Genomic DNA, 20,712 nt, shown 5'->3' on the forward strand with positions numbered 1-20,712 from the left:
ACTGTAACATGAGAATCTTTCCATATTCAGAGAATGAGGCTCAAAGATGTTAAAATACTTTGAATTTCTGCCGTCAGTGATACTCTAAGAAGGTTATGCTGATGTGGGAAACAATTACTCATTTCTAGAACAAATTTTCTTATATTTCACTGCTGTGAAATAGATTGATTATTCAAAAACAATTATATCAACTGATAAAAGCAAATATATACCCAAGCTGTTGTGAAACAAAATAAAGGATACCTCATTTAAAAGGGAGTTAGAAGGCCAGAGAGAGACCTTGCACACTGTGCCTTGACTTCATTACAACCCTCACCAGGAAGACATCAATAACAGACCTCAACAGGAAGAGGTCTCCTCTCCCAGAAACAATCCAGGCAAAGGGAAATGCTACACTGTCCTAAACTCTCACTTTGCTTCATCGCACTTTCATTAAAAACAACTCTTCTCAATTCCCTCACTTCTTTCTATAAAGTAATCTTTAACTATTTTTTTTTTTTTTTACTTGTTAGACTTGCCTATGGCTTTTAGTAAAGCAGGCTTGTCTCAAATGGCAATTCTCCATTATTCCCAAATAAACCCATTTTGCTGATAAAATAATTAGTAACTGGCTGTTTTATTTTATTTTTTAGAACAACACTGTCCAGTTCCTTGGAACAGTAGAAGATAATCTTACTACCCTCTCGCCCCCCCCCTACTTTCAGTTCTGCCTTTCATGAAGAAACCAAGACAATTTTGGTACTCTCCATGCTTGAGAAAACCTTAGTAACACTTTTCAGTTCCTGGTCCACCCACCTCATATTGAAATGTCTTTGCTTTTCATGAGATTGTTTTGGTCTTCCTTTGTTTGTGTTTGGAACTTCACTATGGAGGCTCCTTCCTATGTGTATGCATATCTTTTCTGTACTCTCCTGTCTTTCTGCCACATTCATTCCTTGTACATCATATCTATTGCTTCTCTTCCAGGAACCTACTAAGATTGCATAATTGCTGAAGTATCTCAGATAATCCAAAAAAAAAAGGGTTGAGTCAATGTTAATACTATAAAGAGCAAGAAAGCCCTAATGACCAGAAAATACCTGAAAATACCCTCAATAACTCCCCTTGCCCTACAAGACAAAGCCAAGAATCCTTTGTTAGCAAGAATTTATCACCTAGTCTCTGCCTATCTCTCTGACATTTTTGTTTCTAACACAATTACGATCCATTTCTCATACGTGTCTAGCTGTGCCCTATTTGATTGTCCTCCAAGTGTGATTCAGTATTCTGCAATGTTTCCTCATGGGCTCCTTCTTTTCTGTGGAATAGCTCCTCTGTTCTATGTAAATTGAATATTTTAAGATAGTCTGAGCTGCTCCCTCACTTTCTCTCTAAAGCCTTCCTTGCTTCCTTATTTTAGTCTTCCCTTGATAGTAGACTCTGCCTTGTGTTCTTATAATCATAAAGATCCACTTTTATTATACCTTTTATTATTTCAACAAATGTTTATTCATTGCTTAATATTACCAGATACTATTTTAGCTTCTGGAAATCAACAATAAATAAATATGTGTGGTCTTTGCCCTCTAGAACTATATTCTGGTTTGAAAGAGTCTCATTAAAGAGGTAAATTCAGAGGAAAATAATTTACCACAGGTTGAGCTGTCCTTTTTAAAGAAAAACTGTACATGTTGCGGGGCAGGGTAGATAATAAAATAAATCTAATTCAGATTGAACGGTGTGGAGATGACTTCTCTGAGAAATTGATGAGTAACCAGGTACTCATGAGAAGTACAAATTGAGGTACAAATTAAGGAATCACCAGGTAAAATGGATTATTTGGGTAGATTCTTTCAGATTTAAGGGACAACATATACAAAAACTCTGAAGCCAGAAAGAGCTAGGAGAGTTGGAGGAAGACAAAGAGGTCAACATAGTACATTTTCTTTATCTCTCTGTACAATGAATTTGAATTTCCTGAAGGCACAGATTTTACATTAAACATAACCTTGTCAACACTGTTTTTCGTATAATGCCTGGAACAAAAGAAATGTTTATATTTTGAATTTCCTTGTCCATCCTTCCATCTTTTGCTGCCAAGATTGCTCAGCCACCTTCATGTCCTGTCTTGGTGAATGTCAGCTCATCTCATCCACTCAGGCAGCCAAGCACTTGAAAGTGACCTCATGACTCTTTTTTTGTTGTTGTTTTTTCTTTCTACACCACACATTGGCTTAGCTACTAAATCCTATCAATTTTGTGAACTATGGGTTTTTCAGTCATATTCCTTCTTCATTTCCACAGTCTCATCCTGTCTCCTTTGAATCACTTCAAGAACTTCAAAACAGTAGTAAGCAGAATAGTTAACATTAACACAGGTCTTTAATTATTCTTAGTCTTGTTCTTCCCCCATCCTGTAAGGCTTTGACTCACTAGTTCCTGATCTCCCTCAAAATATAGTTCTTTAAATGTGGTAGAGAGGCAGGATTACAAACTCCAGACAACACTTTACAAAATGAATCTAGTGCCAATAGTAGGGGCCAATGCGCACTTGAAGTCTTCATTGCAATGACCAGAATGTCAATCTGGGACTCTTCATCTGTGTATTGGACTTTGGCTTTCTCCTCTATATTTTCATTGACACTACTCTGAGCTGAAGAAAACTTTTCCTTCAGGAGAAGGATAGGAGTCAAACACAGAAATACTCCTAATTCCTATTTTATTTCCATGGCAATAATTTAGCTTACTTCTGTTAGAAACTTATTTTCTTAACCAAATCTGTCCAGTCATTTAATCAAATGATGCTTTTGTTCATAAAGGGATGGAGTGAGGAATCATGAAGGAATCTGTATAACTTCAATCTGAATATTAAAAAATATGACTTAATAAACTATGCACTGAGATTCCTGTAAAGGAAGAGTCTCACAAATTTCTATTTCAAACAATATAGAACTGAAAGTTTGCAAATATAATTTGTTGTCTTGCCCTGAAAGCTGTATGTCTGTGGGCAAGTAATGTACCCTATCTGAACCCCATTCTTCATATCTGTGAATAATAGCTTATATATCTTGTCATCTTATATTTTATAAACATTTTAATTTAATTTAATAATATTTTTACTCATCCAGCATTTTTGTTCAAATTGACTTTCTTTTAAATGTACATACCAATTTTAGCTAAATCCTTGCATTGATATTTAATTACAAGATTTTATATACTCAAATTTTCTAATGCAATTAAAATAAATATAAAAAATTGAAATAAAACAGATTCATTTGTATACCTCTCAAATTTAATGCTGGCCATTACATTTGGGGAAATCCTCCTGTATATTACTTTGTCTGGCAATAATTTCTCAATTCCTTTTTGTTATTGTTGTTGTTATAGTTAACACAAAAAATTGTAATCATTTCAGGTGTACAACACAGTGATTCAATATACTTTAGGGAATAATCACCAAAATAAGTCCAGTTATCATCTATCACTGCACAAACATGTTACACTATTATTGACTATATTTTTATGTGTACATGACATTTCTGTGACATTTATTTTATTAATATACATGAATCTGAGAAAGCTCCAGGAGTTCGTGTTGAACAGGGAAGCCTGGTGTGCTGCAGTCCATGGGGTTGCAAAGAGTTAGATATGACTGAGCAATTGAACAGAACTGAATCTCCTTTACCTATTTTGTCTGTCTATTCTCCTGCCTCTCTTTTGGGGACCACCAGTTTGTTCAGTATATGTGATTCTGTTTTTTTGTTTGTTTGTTTGTTTGATTTGTTTGTTTTATTTTTTATTTTCCTCATGTAAGGGAAGTCAAGTATTTGTTTTTCTCTCTTATTTTATTTAACAAAATAGGTCCATGTTGCTATAAATAATAATATTTGTTTTTTTATGGCTGAGTAATATTCGATTGCATATATATATAAATGTTCATCTATCAATTAACATTTAAATTGCTTTTGTATTTTGAATATTGTAAATAGTTCTGCTGTGAGCATTGGGGTCCCTGCATCTTATTGAGTTAGTGTTTTTGTATCTTTGGGTGTACATGCAATGTCAGGAAGCATTTAACAGGATGCTTCCTGTGTGCTGTTTTGGATCTGTCATGAATCCTCTGTTCCTTATTAATTCCTGAATATTCAATTCAGTGGAGTGGGAAGCCGCTCCTGGGGCTGAGGAATACATGCATTTCCTTCCTTAGTTTTTCCATATGGTGATAAGTAACTATTTATGACCCTGTTCCTTTTTATGAACCACACGGTAAAAGTGATTATTTACAATGCTCTCTCTTTGATATGGATTGCCTTATGTTTCCTTGATAATTTGTAAGTCTGGGCTTTTGATTTTTATCTTTGCTGAAAATAGCTACCTTGTAAGACAGTATATAACCCTCATCTCACATGCTAGTAAAGTCATGCTAAAAATTCTCCAAGCCAGGCTTCAGCAATACATGAACCATGAACTTCCAGATGTTCAAGCTGGTTCTAGTAAATGCAGAGGCACCAGAGATCAAATTGCCAACATCACCTGGATCATGGAGAAAGCAAGAGAGTTCCAGAAAAACATCTATTTCTGCTTCATTGACTATGCCAAAGCCTTGGACTGTGTGGATCACAATAAACTGTGGAACATTCTGAAAGAGATGGGAATCCCAGACCACCTGACCTGCCTCTTGAGAAACCTGTATGCAGGTCAGGAAGCAACAGTTAGAACTGGGCATGGACCAACAGACTGGTTCCAAATAGGAAAAGGAGTAAGTCAAGGTTGTATATTGTCACCCTGCTTATTTAACTTATATGCAGAGTACATCATGAGGAACGCTGGGCTGGAAGAAGCACAAGCTGGAATCAAGATTGCCGGGAGAAGTATCAATAACCTCAGATATGCAGATGACACTACCCTTATGACAGAAAGTGAAGAGGAACTCAAAAGCCTCTTGATGAAAGTGAAAGAGGAGAGTGAAAAAGTGGCTTGAAGCTCAACATTCAGAAAACTATGATCATGGCATCTGGTCCCATCACTTCACAGGAAATAGGGGGGAAACAGTGGAAACAGTGTCAGACTTTATTTTTTTGGGCTCCAAAATCACTGCGGATGCTGATTGCAGCCATGAAATTAAAAGACACTTATTCCGTGGAAGGAAAGTTATGACCAACCTGGATAGTGTATTAAAAAGCAGAGACATTACTTTGCCAACAGAGGTCCGTCTAGTCAAGGCTATGGTTTATCCAGTGGTCATGTATGGATGTGAGATTTGGACTGTGAAGAAAGCTGATTGCCGAAGAATTGATGCTTTTGAACTGTGGTGTTGGAGAAGACTCTTGAGAGTCCCTTGGACTGCAAGGAGATCCAACCCGTCCATTCTAAAGGAGATCAATCCTGGGTGTTCATTGAAAGGACTGATGCTAAAGCTGAAACTCCGATTCTTTGGCCACCTCATGCGATGAGTTGACTCACTGGAAAAGACTCTGATACTGGGAAGGATTGAGGTCAGGAGGAGAAGGGGACGACAGAGAATGAGATGGCAGGATGGCATCACCAACTTGATGGACATGAGTTTAAGTGAACTCTGGGAGTTGGTGATGGACAGGGAGGCCTGGCGTGCTGTGATTCATGGGGTTACAAAGAATCGCACACGAATGAGCGACTGAACTGAACTGAGTTGAATAAAACACCTTTGCTCCATCAGAGCTTGGGTCCCTGTGTCTTTCTTTCTCTCTCTCTCCCCGGTTAATTCTCTGGACTGTAGAAACCCGTCATGCTCACTCTCCTGCCCGGACTTCTAAGAACCTCTCTCGAGAAGGCACACTGTGCCTTTACCTCCTTGAGAGGATGCCCAGTGCCTTCGTGAGCGACGCAAGCCCTGTATCATGGGTTTTATTGGTTTTCTGCTTAAACCAAGGAATATCAGCCTCTTTCTCTCTTTCTTTTACTTTCTTATCATTGACTCCAGACCCCCAGGTTCCGGTCCATTAAAGGACCTCAACAGCCCAAGAGTGGAATTGCTGGGTCATATGGTAGTTCTGCTTTTAGCCTTTTGAAAAACCTCTATACTGTTTCCCACAGTGGTTATATCAATTTACATTCCCACCAACAGTGTATGAGGACTCCCTTTTTTCTGCATCCTCACCAGCATTTGTTAGTTGTTTTGATAATAGACATTCTGAGGTAATATTTCATTGTGTTTTTCATTTACATTTCCCTTGTGATTAGTGGTGTTGAGCATTTTTTCATGCACCTCTTGTCCATATTTATATATACTATTAACCCCTTATAATATAATATGACCATATAATTAGGGGCACAATTTTTCTTTCATAAAAATACTTTGCAATGGTGGAAGAAAGGCCACCTTGGTCACTCTTACCCACTAGCCAAGGATTAATTACATCCATATTGTACTTTTTAATTACATAAAACTACAATAAAAGGTAAACCTGTGGACATCAGACCCCTCCATTTAGTGCTTCTAAGGTGGAATCTTTATGGAGATGGGGTCTGTGCTAACCTAGAAACTAAAGAATTTCTCAGTCAAAAGGGCTATTACCTCCTTTTACCCATATACAATCCTATCCTTATCAAAGTACCACTTTATTTTTACCTATTTCATAAGATATTTATTTCCTTTCTTCAAAATACCATAGTAATTTAGGCCTCTCTTATGACTCTTACTGTGTTATGAATTGTGTAGGTAGTTATGTTTATATCTTATCTTCTCCACCAGATTGTCAGAATATGGGAGGAAGTGCTTTGTCATACCTATGTATTAAGTTTTCTCATTATTACCTATTTCCTTGATATAGTATGCAACATATAGATTACTGCTAAATGTCTCTCAATTATGTTTGAATAATTGTCTGCTCTATCTACCTAAATGGAACACTTAAAACTACACATGAAAGTGTCCTAATATGAATCCCCCCTCCCAAATTTAGTGATTTAAAACAACAATAATCATTTATTTTCCCCATAAATCTCTATTTTGGGGAGAGTTTGAGGATGCCTTGTTTCTGTTCCATACAATCAATTAAGCAGCTTGACTACATGGAAGGACCCACTTCTAAGATGTGTCTCATTCATGGATGACAAGATGGTGCTGATAGATGATCAGGAGGTGATCTAAGACTGTAGATTGGGAGCCTCAGTTTTCTCCATGTGACCCTCTTCATGGAGTTCCTCAGAATTTCTCACAGCCTGGTAACTGGATTCAAAGAGTAAATATTCTAAAATTCAGGAAGTGGGAACTGGTAGTCTTTTAAGGCATAGCACCATTATGGCATATTTCATTGGTCAAGCTGTCATTATAGGGACCATGTGTGCTGTGGTAAATCACGTCAGTCATGTCTGACTCTTTCCAATCCTATGGACCATAACCGGCCAGGTTCCTCTGTCCATGTGATTCTCCAAGCAAGAATACTGGAGTGAATTTCTGTGCTCTCCTCCAGGGGATCTCCCTGACCCAGGGATTGAACCTGTGTTTCTTACTTCTCCTACATTGGCAGGCAGGTTCTTTACCACTAACACTACCTGGGAAGCCATCAGTTCAGTTCAGTCGCTCAGTCGTGTCGGACTCTTTGTGACCCCACACCAGGCCTCCCTGTCCATCACCAACTCCCAGAGTTCACTCAAGCTCAAGTCCACAGAGTCAGTGATGCCATCCAGCCATCTCATTCTCTGTCGTCCCCTTCTCCTCCCACCCCCAACCTTTCCCAGCATCAGTTAAGCAGTCATAATTGTGATATTCAAGGGAAAGAGACATAGACCACACCTCTCATTGGGGAAAGGCTCAAAGTACTTGTGGCTATCTTTAATTTTATAGTCTTCCCTTTTACCATACCATGTTTGTTTACATCCTTACTATTGCAAAATATGCTTACCTTCTTCCCAAGGCCTGTCAAACTCTTAACCAATTACAGCATCTGGTTAGTTCTCTCAAGGTCCAGGGTCTTGTGATCTAAATCATATCCATACACATACGAGCTGCTTTAAGTGAAGTTGTTTTTCTGATTTAAAGTTCTAAGGGAATTAAAGATGCAGGTTATCTGCTCCTGACACACCTAAAATACATTGGTAAGATAAGCATAGGATAATTGCAACAGATGCTCCCTTTTGAAAAAGGAGGGAATGAAGCACATAGTCGTCACCGGTCTGTAAGAATCCTGAAATCCAACTGCGCACGTGTTGACCTTGATTAGGACCTAGTCTTTGTCCTGGGAATGATTCTCCGCATCTCTCTGTTCTAACCTGAGGTTAGATGATCAGATCATTCTCTGATCATTCTTCCTTATTCATAAGAAAACCACTTTATTCACGTGGGTGGTTTTCTCGGTCTCATTACTCTGTATAAAAGGTTGGGGATCCTAATATCTATTTACATTTTTATTGTCTCTTTCCTTCAACCTTAGCAAAAAGCAATACAATTCTTTAAAAACAAAAAAGGTATTTTTTGTTTCTGTTCATAAAATTAATTTAATTAAAGTCAAACTCACATTTCTTTCTTCATTGTGGGCTACCTATGAGGATGGTGTTTCTATTAAGATTGTTTAAAAAATCCATTAATTTAGAGGATTAATGCCCTTCAGATACTTGGAAACCTTAATTGGCATAGACTTTAACGTTTCTAAATTATAACAAAGAGTCTTACAGAGATATTCTTCCGATCTTTACCCTGAGATGATAGTCTCCTGAAGCACCTTGCATTCAATCTCTTTTTCTGAGGCCATTTATTACTGTGAGAAACTTTGCTAGAAGACTTTGGGGATGGGATGAGAAACAACTTTTTTTCCAATCCCAGCGAGTTCTGGGTTCTCTAGTTTCTCTAAATTCTTCTCAGAAACTTAACGGCACCTTCTTTTTTCATTTCATCCTTCTTATGTTTTATCATAGATTTTCACTTTCTATAATCTTCCTACCAATTTACCAAAGGACGTTCCATGAGTTAACAAGGTGTGTGTTTTTTTTTTTTTGTTTACTGAGCTATGGGCCATCCAACTTTTCAACAAAGCATATACATATCCCCTTTTTACCAGAGTGTGAGAGCAATTTACTCTCTGTCCTTCAAATACTTACCAAGAGTTGCCTCAAACCTCTTACACCTTTCAGTGACAGATTTCTTAAGGCTTTACAGACTCTCCTGTTTCAAACTCAGTGTCACATTTTTAAAGTTTTTTATTACATCAGCACCCTGCCTTTAGACACCAAATTCTGATCTTTTTTTTTTCCTGCATAGTAAATTACTGAGAACTTTTGCTGTTAAAATAGCACCACTTACTTATTTTGCACATAAATCTACAGTTTTGGCAGGGCTCCATGGGGACAGCTGGTATCTACTCTTTGTGAGGTCACCTTGGGTGGCTTAACTAGGGTTGAAAGATCCATTCACACAATTGTTCATGTGTGTGGCTTGTTTGTTTATGCTAACTGTTGACTGTGTGCTTATCTGAGGTTGTTGACTGACAGCCCTGGTTTGTTATCATGTGGATTCTCCAAGTGCTGCTTGGGTTTCCTCAGAACATGGTGGCTAGTGTAAAAAAATGGATGTTTCATATGACAGTAAGAAGTTGTTTTGTAGGAAGTAGGAAGCTGAAGTAGGAAGTGCCAGAGTCTAGACCTCAGAGTTTATAAACCATTGTAACTTCACTTTTGCTGCAATATGCTTATCAAAGTAGTCATTCAGCCTACGTAGTTTCAGGAGAAAGAGGCAATACAGCATCTCTCCAGGTGAGAACTATAAAAAAAAAAAATGTGGCTATTTTTAACCTTTTGTATGTCTAGAGAAAGATAAAGTCTATTGATCAATCTTCTCAGCAAAGCATTTCCTAAAGATCTAGCCATGGTCACAATCTCTGACACAACTGAAGGAGAGTGAAGCCATCAGGTTCTATTCATTAAGTTCTTACTGAATACATTCAAATTTCCTTCTGTTCCATCCTTGTAGCTTCTCTGATATAACTTATACCAGAGCAGTTTACATGAACCTCTCAAAGAGACTTCCATGGATGTCTAGTGCTTGTCTCATTTGTAGTCCATGAGTCTGGGTTCATTGACAGAGGGAATAAATAAGAAATCTGACGTTAAGGGGAAGTTCTTCTAAAGGATAAGTCTCAGCTAAAATCTAAAACATGCACTATCACATTTTACTTCACAACCCACACATTGTTTTTTTAATTTATTTATTTAAATTGGAGGCTAATTGCTTAACAATATTGTGGTGGTTTTTGTTATATACCGACATGAATCAACCATGTGGCTAGGGTAAAAAAAAATGTCTGTTTCATGTGACAGTAGGAAGTTGTTTTGTAGGAAGTAGGAAGCTGAAGTAGGAAGCGCCAGAGTCTAGATGTGTCCCCCAATCCTGATACCCCTTCCCACCTCCCTCTCCACCCCATCCCTTTGGGTTGTTCCAGAGCACTGGCTTTGAGTGCCCTGCTTCATGCATCAAACTTGCACTGGTCATCTATTTTACATATGGTAATATGCATGTTTCAATGTTATTCTCTTAAATCGCCCCAGCCCCACCTTCTCTCACATAGTCCAAAAGTCTGTTCTTTATATCTGTGTCTTTTTTGCTGTCTTGCATATAGGGTCATCATTACCGCCTTTTTAAATTCCATATATATGCATTAATATACTGTATTGGTGTTTCTTTTTCTGGCTTACTTCACTCTGTATAATAAGCTCCAGTTTCATCCACCTCATTAGAACTGACTCAAATGCATTTTTTTCTATAGATGAATAATATTCTATTGTGTGTATGTACCACAACTTCCTTATCCATTCGTCTGCTGATGGACATCTAGGTTGCTCTATTTTCTTTTCATTAAATAAATATTTATCATGTTCACACTATATCCCAGGAAAAAATGTTTCCCATGTGTCCAAAAGACTTATATTGCCTCTGCCACTCTAATATTTTGTCCTGTATTCTTTGTACATTTCTTCCTCTCTTCTAGATTTCAGAAATGAGAATGTGAAAAGGATCTTTTTCTCCAAACTGAGAAAAAATTAATCCTGAGGTAGGGAAACTCAAAGAAGGTAGTTCCATTATGTCTGTTTTAACAAATATGACCAAGAAAACCTTCACCTCTCTAAGTCCCCAGAGAATTTCTAGGAGGAAACCAACTAGCCTCCATGGTATATTAGAAGAGGTCTTTTCTATGACCAACTAATTTTCCTACTGTATTACAATAGTTCTACTTACTAATTGGGGAAATTATGACAAAAACTGGGCACAGTGTGGTAATTCGATCCCTAGGAGGATGGAGATCTCAATAACAACCAAAGTTATGAGGTCATGGTTAATGTAAAAAGGAAAGACTGCTGATGATACATATTGAGGAAATAGCTAAACGTCCCATGAATAAGGCAACATGACATCTTTTCTGTGAAACAATGTATACTTTGTACTGGTTCAAAGAGTTTGTAGGAAGTGTAAGAAAAACTTTGGGGCATTATGACAGGGAAGGTAATTTTGGCAAACTTTACCCATAAATCATAAATGTTTTGGGGATATGTCTGAGAATGAAGACACCTGCATGTCACTGGGAAATAAACTCTGATTTGAAGGAATGTGATTTTTAAAGAGAATTTTTAGGAATTTTTATTGAGAAGAGCAGTGACAATCTAGTCATTTACATGTAGAACAAATACAAAAATTGTTGGTGTTTCTTTGGAGTCAGTGATATTTTTCCCCAGTTATTAATAGTGGAAAATAGAAAGGTGATCAAATGATAGAAAGGGTAGCTGAATGGAGGAAAATATAGGGATACAGTATTAGAAAGAAAGAAAACAAAAATTTGAGCAGACTATGAGCTATATGAAAAACACAGAAAGTATTTTTACTTAGGAGGCAATGGTTTTGCAAAGGGGACCAAGGTGATGTCAAGAGTACTAATTTAAATCACTACGAATTCATTTATGGACTGTTTCATTTATTTGCTCATCAAGCCCTTATATTCCATATATTTAATTTATTTGAACAGTTAAATTTGATTTTTTGTTTTGTTTTCACTTTTAATTTTATATGATAATATCATTGATTAACAATGTTGTGTTAGTTTCAGGTGTACAGCAAAGTGATTCAGTTATAAATATACATATATCTTTTTTTTTTTTTTAATTCTTTTCCCATTTAGGTTATTACAGAGTAGTAACCATAGTTCTCTGTGCTATACAGTAAGTCCTTTTGCGCTGGGCTCTGTTTTGAGGACACATCGGGAAATGTTGTAGTCTTTACTCCTGAGTCGGTCAAATCTATTGGAGAAAAAAATCAGGAAAAAAATAATTTGGATATAACATGTTGAGTATTTGGTGAGGACACATAAAGCAATCTTTAAATATATAAGATACACTAAACCTTCCCTAGACAGATTAGAGAAAGTTCAATAACTACTGACTTTTAAAAAGTGTAAAAAATGAGCAGGTCACAGATGAAGGCAGAAGGAAATTGGAGTCTGAGATCTTTCTCAGCATGACATCTTGAAATATGACGGCATATATGGAAAACTGTAAGTATGTCAGTGCAATTCCAGTGTGATGTATAGTTAAAGGATAAGGTTATAAATGTAGATATGGTGGAGAATTATTTATCTTTTTTAACAAAGTAAGGGTATTAACTTTATCTTACAGGTGTCAAAGAGAGATTGAGCAAGATAATAAGAGATCAATTTACTTTTTCCACTTATAAAGATAGCTAAATTACCCTATTTTCCTTTTCTTTTCCCCTCTTTTCATCTTCACAAAAGCTTTTTGTGTGTGTGTGTGTGGGGGGAGATCTATAATATCTTCCTTTCCAAGATTACAACACTATCTTCTATTGGTCAAAGATTTTATGCAGAATCTTAGAGCAGGTTAAGTATATCCAAAATTTTCCATAATAAATTTATTCTCAAGCTTCAATTCCCACACAGGTTTCCAGGATGAGTTTGAAAAAGTAGATGACATCTTGCAGAGGTTGACAGGTGAGTGTCATGGAATAGCCATTGAGTAATGTGGTGTGTCTTTCTTCTCAGAAACTCCATCTTACTTTGGATAACTAGTCACTGTTCTTTCTGAGGATGATCCTATGAAAGAGAAAATACTCAAAGCAAAGAAACCAGAAAATTGAAAATGTAGAGATGGTATCTTAGGAAGAATAATAGAAGAGTCTTTGTTTTGGTCAAAAGCACAGTGTGTATTTCTTATAAAGTTTACAGATAAGGCAATTCAAAGATAGCAAAAGAAGATCTAAAGCTTTTGATTTTAGTCCTATTTCAAAATTTTGCTAAATATTTGTCTATGCAGAAGATCAAATAATAATAGAAATAGTGTTATTCTTAAAAGACTTTGAAATGAAAGTTGCTCAGTCATGTCCAACTCTTTGTGACCCTTTTGACTATACAGTACATGAAATTCTCCAGCAGAATACTGGAGTGGATAGACTTTTCCTTCTCCAGGGGATCTTCCCAAGCCAGGGATTGAACCCAGGTCTCCCGCATTGCAGGTGGATTCTTCATGAGCTGAGTCACAAGGGAAGCCCTTAAAAGACTTTAAAACCATCAATAAAGTGCTTTTAAAATTAAAATGGAGAAGTTTGGTTAAGCAGATAATGGAGAAAATCACTTGGTAATTAGAAAAGAAAATGAGACAACAACAATTTTTAGTGTATGTTTTGTGTCTACATTTAAATAACTATGTTAAATTTTTTTATCCAAAATTTTTGAAGCAGAAGGTTAATATTGTATGCTAAATTAATATCAGTGGAATAAGTATAGAAAATCTATGAAATGAAATGCTATCTACCTTTTGAGTTTTGAAATAATTTAGAGGAAAAACTGGAATCATTGGTCATTTGTTGTTTCAACAAATTTTCAAGTAACTGGTATATACTCGACACCATGGTAAGTGTTGAGATGCATTTTCTGTCTCAGGCAAGTTATTATATTTGGAGATAAACATGAATTTATACTACTAATGGCAAAGGAAGTAAGATTCTAGTGATTACTAAGGAACCACAGAGAAAGCTATAAAATATGATTAGGAAGTTGGAGGAAGGATCAATGAGCATGTGTTATTTTAGATGGGAATTTAAGGAAGTACCTCAAAAGAAAAGAAGGAAAATGATAAATATAAAACATGGACTATTTCCAGATGTAGGGGATGATACGAAAAAGGACGTGATTGTTCAAATTTTCTCAATGCTAAATGCATTTTCTCAATGATAAGATAAAGGAATATGTGGTGGAAGTTATGAGTGGAAAGGTACATTTGAGAAAATATGAAAGACAATTTTAACTTTATTGATAATTGCGAATTATTGAGCTTATTAATAGGATAGAATTTGTCCTATTGACAGAAAATGGTACTGCTCTTGTGGACGCTGGCTTGGAGTGGGACAAGATGGGATCCTGGGGCCCATTCATAATGCGCTGGGTAATAGTTCAGGGAAAAGCTGATTTCTGGCAGAGGGAAAGAAACGAATCCTAGAAGTACTGCAGATCAAAACAAATTGGAGGATGCGAATTGTCAAGTGTTTAAATATTCCTCAGAAATTTACAACATGGATGACTAAGAAGATTTTGATAAGTTTTGTGGAGATAGAGAATCCAGGTAAAGGAACAGATTTAAGTGTGAAGTGGGAGAGGATAAGAATGTTTTAATTAAATATATATATATATATATTCTACTACCAGCAATAAGAACTGTATCAGAAGACTTAGGGAATGTATCTGAGATTCCCTGCTTAGGAATTCAGAGACAGAACCGGGAACAATAGACTGTTGGGTTTCCAAGTCTGGTATATCAAGGATAAGATGTATAACCAAGTGGGCAGCCAGTGAATACTGAAGCAAAACTTAATTATTCTGGCCACTCATTTTCTGGAAGAGGAAATCAAGCCTAATGTCCTGTAAGAGTAAGTAGCAAAATCATAAAACTAGTTCCAAGACAGCATCTGTAGTTCTAATCCAGATTAATTTTAATGAAAACTGCATTAAAATGGGGAATGTGATTAGCAATGAAAAGAAACTCTATTCTAAAGAGAAGCAATACAAAACAGTTCAATAGATATTGCCCTAGATGAGGAATGTATTAAAAGCAAATGGGAGGTAGATTTTCAGATATTGGTGCTATAGTTTATAGAACACATGTACCAGTAATATGAATGAAACTATGATCACTTGAAATAATAATTATTATAGATAAAGAATATTTAAGAATTAAATTATATAAAAAAAGACCTAAACAGAGACTATATATATTTGCAAGTTGGGACTCTGTAAATCTTTGAAGCCTGAGGAATAGGCTTTATTTGAGCAAGCATCTGTACGTTATTTTTAAACATGTGTCCCCAGGTTCACTGCTAAAATCATTAGCAGAAAGTTATCACTGTGGGTGCATATTAATTTAGGATAATACTTGGCTACTTTACAATCCTGTTGTTTCTCTTTCATACCCAGAATGGCTACTTTATGAAGGGTAAGTCTCCTTGATTTCTCACCTCCAGTGGTCTATGAACTTGATCATATTGACTTTGTTCTGTAGGATCAACTCTCCATGGCCAATTCCTCCTGTGTTACTGAGTTCCTCCTGCTGGGTTTCTCCAGCCTTGGGGAATTGCAGCTTGTCCTTTTTGTGATTTTTCTCTGCCTCTATTTGATCATCTTGAGTGGAAACATCACCATCATCTCAGTCATCTGCTTGGATCACAGCCTCCACACACCCATGTACTTCTTTTTATGTGTCCTTTCTACCTCTGAGATCTTCTACACAATTGTCATCCTGCCCAAGATGCTTATCAATCTGCTCTCTGTGTTCAGGACACTGTCCTTTGTGAGTTGTGCTTCACAGATGTACTTCTTTCTTGGTTTTGCTGTCACCAATTGCCTGCTTCTGGGAGTGATGGGCTATGATCGCTATGCTGCCATCTGTCAGCCTTTGCACTACCCCATTCTCATGAGCTGGAGGGTATGTGGGCAACTAATATCAACGTGCATTGTTAGTGGTTTCCTAATATCTCTGTTGGGAACAACTTTGGTCTTTAGCCTCCCTTTCTGTGGCTCCAACAAGGTCAACCATTACTTCTGTGATATTTCACCAGTCATTCATCTTGCCTATGCTGGAAGTTACATTAACGAACTCATCATATTTATCTGTGGAGTCTTAGTGCTTATTGTGCCCTTGATCTTCATCTGCATCTCTTATGGATTTATTGTCTCTACTATCTTGAAGATACCATCAGTTGAAGGCAAGCAAAAAGCATTTTCCACCTGTGCCTCTCATCTCACTGTGGTCATCATCCACTATGGCTGTGCTTCTTTTGTCTACTTGAGACCCTCAGCCAAACATATTAATACATCAGGCAAAGACAGGCTGGTGACAGTGACCTATACCATCATCACCCCACTGTTGAACCCTGTGGTATACAGCCTCAGAAACAAAGATGTACAGCTTGCCATTCGGAAAATGATTGTGAAGAAGGGGTTTTCTACTAAGACTTTATAATTAAAACATTTTTCAAACAGTACACACACATTTGGGACAAATGTTTCACTAACTGTTTAAGTCATAAAAATTTCTAATCTACTTATCTGTGTAACTGCATAGCCTTGGATGAGTTGTTTGGTATTGTGGGGCCTTAATATTCTTTATGTAAAGCAGTCTTGGTACTATGCTTATCTCAAGGTTATTGCCAAGATTAAGGGAGATAGAAAAGTGTCTGTCACTAAAACATAACTTTCCTATTCTTCTTTTCCCAGATTTATGGTTCTCAAAACTGTCTTAACAGCCATTATCTCTTACCCTATGTTTGATTTCTTTGCCAAAAATCTTTGTGGTCTTTTTTTGTTAAAGATTGTGTCCAGTTTATAATGAGGTGCTTGGGCCAGAAGGTACTTTGGATCTAGGAATGTGATATGATGTAGTAAAATGTTACTGTACTAATAATTAGAAGATTTTAGGTTGACACTGGTTAGGTCATGACTTTCATATAGCTATAGTTGTTCTCTGAATCTAAACATATAGAAAATAGGGATAATATGATTTTCTTTGTTTTACCTCACTAAATTTTTCTTTTTTTTTTCTTTTTTGCATTTAATGGATAAGATTTTTTAAAAAAAAAAACATATGCGATATGTAAAGCTGCACAGAATATAAACAAGATTTCATACATTTCTCCAAGGACCTTTTATTTCCTCGACTCTCAAGAAATGGTGTTTCTCAATGCCTTTTTTGATCACTCCTTTGAACCACTACTTATGCAATTAAAAGATATGCCATATAAATGAACAAGAAATAATAACCAACCAATCCTGCCTAAGGCTGAAAAGATGTCTCTGTGGTCTTTCACACTAAATTTATTAAGAAGAAGAGTTCCTAGTTTCAAATTTGCCATCTAAATATAGAAGACAGTGAATGCCTTGGGTATTTATCTCGTCCTATCTCTCACCTGTCCAGAAATTCCTATCATCAATATCTCCAGGGAAACCAGCCTGCCCTGAATGGGTATCATAAAAAGTACATTCCTTTTGTTCTCAGCTCTCATTGTCATTTCCCCGCAATTAACCTGACGTTTGTCTCTTTGTGATTTTTGTACTTTCTGTCTCTTGTGTCACACAGTAGGGTTAATCTTGGTTAACAGGTGTTTGAGACAGCTATGATGATAATCTGATCCTTTCCCATCACTCATGTGACCTGAATTTCAGACACATTCCGCTCCTTGTGTGCAGTCCTCTCTACATGCTGCTACTTACCAATATTATTTTAAAGCTTAATGATTAAAAATGAAGTTCACATTTCATGTATGACCTCCATTTACAGGGTAAAATGTAACTGTATTCTCTCTTACTAATTTTATTTAGATTGTTAAGTCAAAGCCTATAAAATTGTCAACAACGTCATCATATTTTTAATTTACTACCTCTATTCCCATTTTTGTCTTCCAGTTTTCAGTTTTGGGATTAACGCTTTTTATATTTTGTTCATTCTTACTAGTTAAATAATTAAGGCATTTTTACAATGGCAAGCCACTCCAGTACTATTGCCTAGAAAATCCCATGGATGGAAGAGCCTGGTTGGCTATAGTCCATGGGGTCGCTAAGGGTCGGACACGACTGAGTGACTTCACTTTCACTTTTCACTTTCACACATTGGAGAAGGAAATGGCAACTCACTCCAGTGTTCTTGCCTGGAGAATCCCAGGGATGGGGGAGCCTGGTGGGCTTCCGTCTGTGTGGTCGCACAGAGTCGGACACGACTGAAGTGACTTAGCAGCAGCAGTTAGTATATTACAAGTACAACATTGGCCAATTTATTCTGTGATTTTGTTCTTCCTGGGTTTGAAATTGTCATTTATTACCCAAATATTTTTTTAGGAATTGAATATTTACTCATTATAGGTAATTCCTTGCTGATATTTAAAAGCCTTCTGTTAATTATTTATAGCTTTTTGTATTAGTGAGAGAATGTGATTTATATGTTCTATTTTTAGTATTTATTGAATTTTTATTATTGGTTTCTTCCAAATTATTCCTGATGAAAACTTTCATTTATATTTTAATAAGCCCGTTTTAAATAGGCTAAATACAGATGTTATTTTAATATTGTTAATCAAACTATTTTAGTATGTAATATCATTATTTGTTTTCTGTATATGTGGCCTGTCATGGTTTAGTGGTACTGAAGCCAAGTACTTTAGTGCATCTGTATTTAATAAATATTTGAATATTATATCTCTAGCAGTACTGACAATAATTTTGTCATGGAATCTATAAATTATAGGTAAATCTTTTGGGATTGAACATATATATTCTACCCCTGAAAGTGAAAAGAAAGTGAAAGTTGCTTAGTCATGTCCAACTCTTTGTGACCCCATACAGTCTGTGGAATTCTCAAGTCCAGAATACTGGAGTGGGTAGTCATTCTCTTCTTTAGGGGATCTTCCCTACCCAAGGATTGAATCCAGGTCTCCTGCATTGCAGGTGTATTCTTTACTAGCTGAGACACAAGAGAAACCCAAGAATTCTGGAGTGGTTAGCCTATTCCTTCTTCAGTGGACCTTTCCAACTAAGGAATCAAACAGGGATCTCCTGTACTACAGGCGGATTCTTTACCAACTGAGCTACCAGGGTAGACCAATATTCTACCCCTGGTGCTGCTGCTGCTAAGTTGCTTCAGTCATGTCCGACTCTGTGCAACCCCATAGACGGCAGCCCACCAGGCTCCCCGGTCCCTGGGATTCTCCAGGCAAGAACACTGGAGTGGGTTTCCATTTCCTTCTCCAATGCATGAAAGTGAAAGTGAAGTCGCTCAGTCGTGTCCGACTCTGTGCGACACCATAGACGGCAGCCCACCAGGCTCCTCCATCCCTGGGTTTTTCCAGGCAAGAGTACTGGAGTGGGGTGCCATTGCCTTCTCCATTCTACCCCTAAACTTACCAAAATTATAGCAGGAGTAATGTATATGTATATATATACATATATACTCATAAACAAGAAAGGATAACACACAGAAGACATTAAAGAAAAATGTAGAAGCAAAAAATTAAAGAGTTCCAAGAAGAGAGAGTGCTGAAAATAGACTGACACAAGGGGCACAATCAACTGAAAGCAACCAATTCACAGCACAGAACTGTGTGACCATCACCCTCACAACTGAGATTCTCAGAGGACACAAAATGAGTAAGATTGCTTTAAAGTCTTCTGGTGGCTCAGCCCATAAAGAACCTGCCTGCAATGCTGGAGATGTGGGTTTGTTCTCTGGGTCAGGAAATTCCCAGAAGTGAATGGCTACCCACTCTAGTATTCTTGCCTGGATAATCCCAAGGACAGAGGAGCCTAGTGGGCTTACAGTCCATGGGGTTGTAAAAGAGTCAGACATGACTGAAGCGACTAACACTTTGACTTCACTTCAAGGAACACAGATTATCAACCAGAGCTTCTCAAATCATCTGCCATGAGGGACCAGTTAGTTTTATTTTTCCATTTGATTACAAGCCAACACTTCAGCAAAATGCAATAAAAATGAACAATTATAAAAATGAAATGAAAAAATAAATTTTATATTCTCTTCTTCAAGAGGTGTGTCCACTGATTAGATGCTTCAATAATATAAAATTCTATAAAAATTGCTTAATACTCACACTCAATTCATATAATCCCATTTTAGAGCTCATAGATTGGTACTGGATAGCAGACTGTCATTTGAGTAGCATGGCTTTATATTTCTTCCAGCCATGGTAGTAGGAATGGAGGTTTTGTTTTATGGCAATTAAATTAGGGGAATTCTGGACTAGAGATATAAGGCAGATCTGAGGCAACTGTGAGGAGCTAGGAAATGGCAACCCACTCCAGTACTCTTGCCTGGAAAATCCCATAGGAGGAGCCTGGTAGTCTACAGTTCATGGGGTCGCAAAGAGTCGGACATGACTGAGCGACTTCACTTCACTTCATACTGAACACAGAGACTTGGATGTGAGTGGTCTTGTAACCTGGAGCAATCCCAGATTGTTTCCCACACTCATATCCCAGGAGATTGACAGTCAGTCTTAAACAGTTCCATTAAGCAACAGAAGAATATCTTTCTGCAGTAGGTGCCTGGAAATTAGAGGTTACCTCAACTAAATAGGTAACATTTCTCTGCCTGACACTCCTATAATGGAGCCCATCAGTTCACAAGGAACACCCAAATAAAGAGAGCTTCTAATTGCACTTTTTATTGCCTTAGTCTGGACTGCATGTGAACAACCAAGGATTG

The 20,712-nt window shown here is 37.0% G+C and overlaps 1 protein-coding gene across 1 annotated transcript; it reads left to right on the plus strand.

Moving 5' to 3' along the window:
* The first annotated feature begins 10,738 nt into the window (after nucleotides 1-10,738).
* Nucleotides 10,739-16,464, plus strand: LOC129541561 (olfactory receptor 10R2-like). The gene is made up of 2 exons (XM_055403528.2): nucleotides 10,739-10,768; nucleotides 15,505-16,464. The coding sequence occupies exons 1-2, from the start codon at nucleotides 10,739-10,741 to the stop codon at nucleotides 16,462-16,464; spliced, it is 990 nt and encodes a 329-aa protein (XP_055259503.2).
* Nucleotides 16,465-20,712: the final 4,248 nt, after the last annotated feature.

Source organism: Moschus berezovskii, chromosome 4 (genome assembly GCF_049115385.1).
Source record: "Moschus berezovskii isolate FMDL1 chromosome 4, NW_MosBer_1.0, whole genome shotgun sequence".
Classification (NCBI taxonomy): domain Eukaryota; kingdom Metazoa; phylum Chordata; class Mammalia; order Artiodactyla; family Moschidae; genus Moschus; species Moschus berezovskii.

Excerpts from the sequence above, each read along its gene's own strand:
- LOC129541561 (XM_055403528.2), top strand. The coding sequence starts at position 10,739 with ATGTACCACAACTTCCTTATCCATTCGTCT. Across the intron at positions 10,769-15,504 it reads ACTTCCTTATCCATTCGTCT|GATCAACTCTCCATGGCCAA; the intron begins GCTGATGGACAT and ends TTTGTTCTGTAG.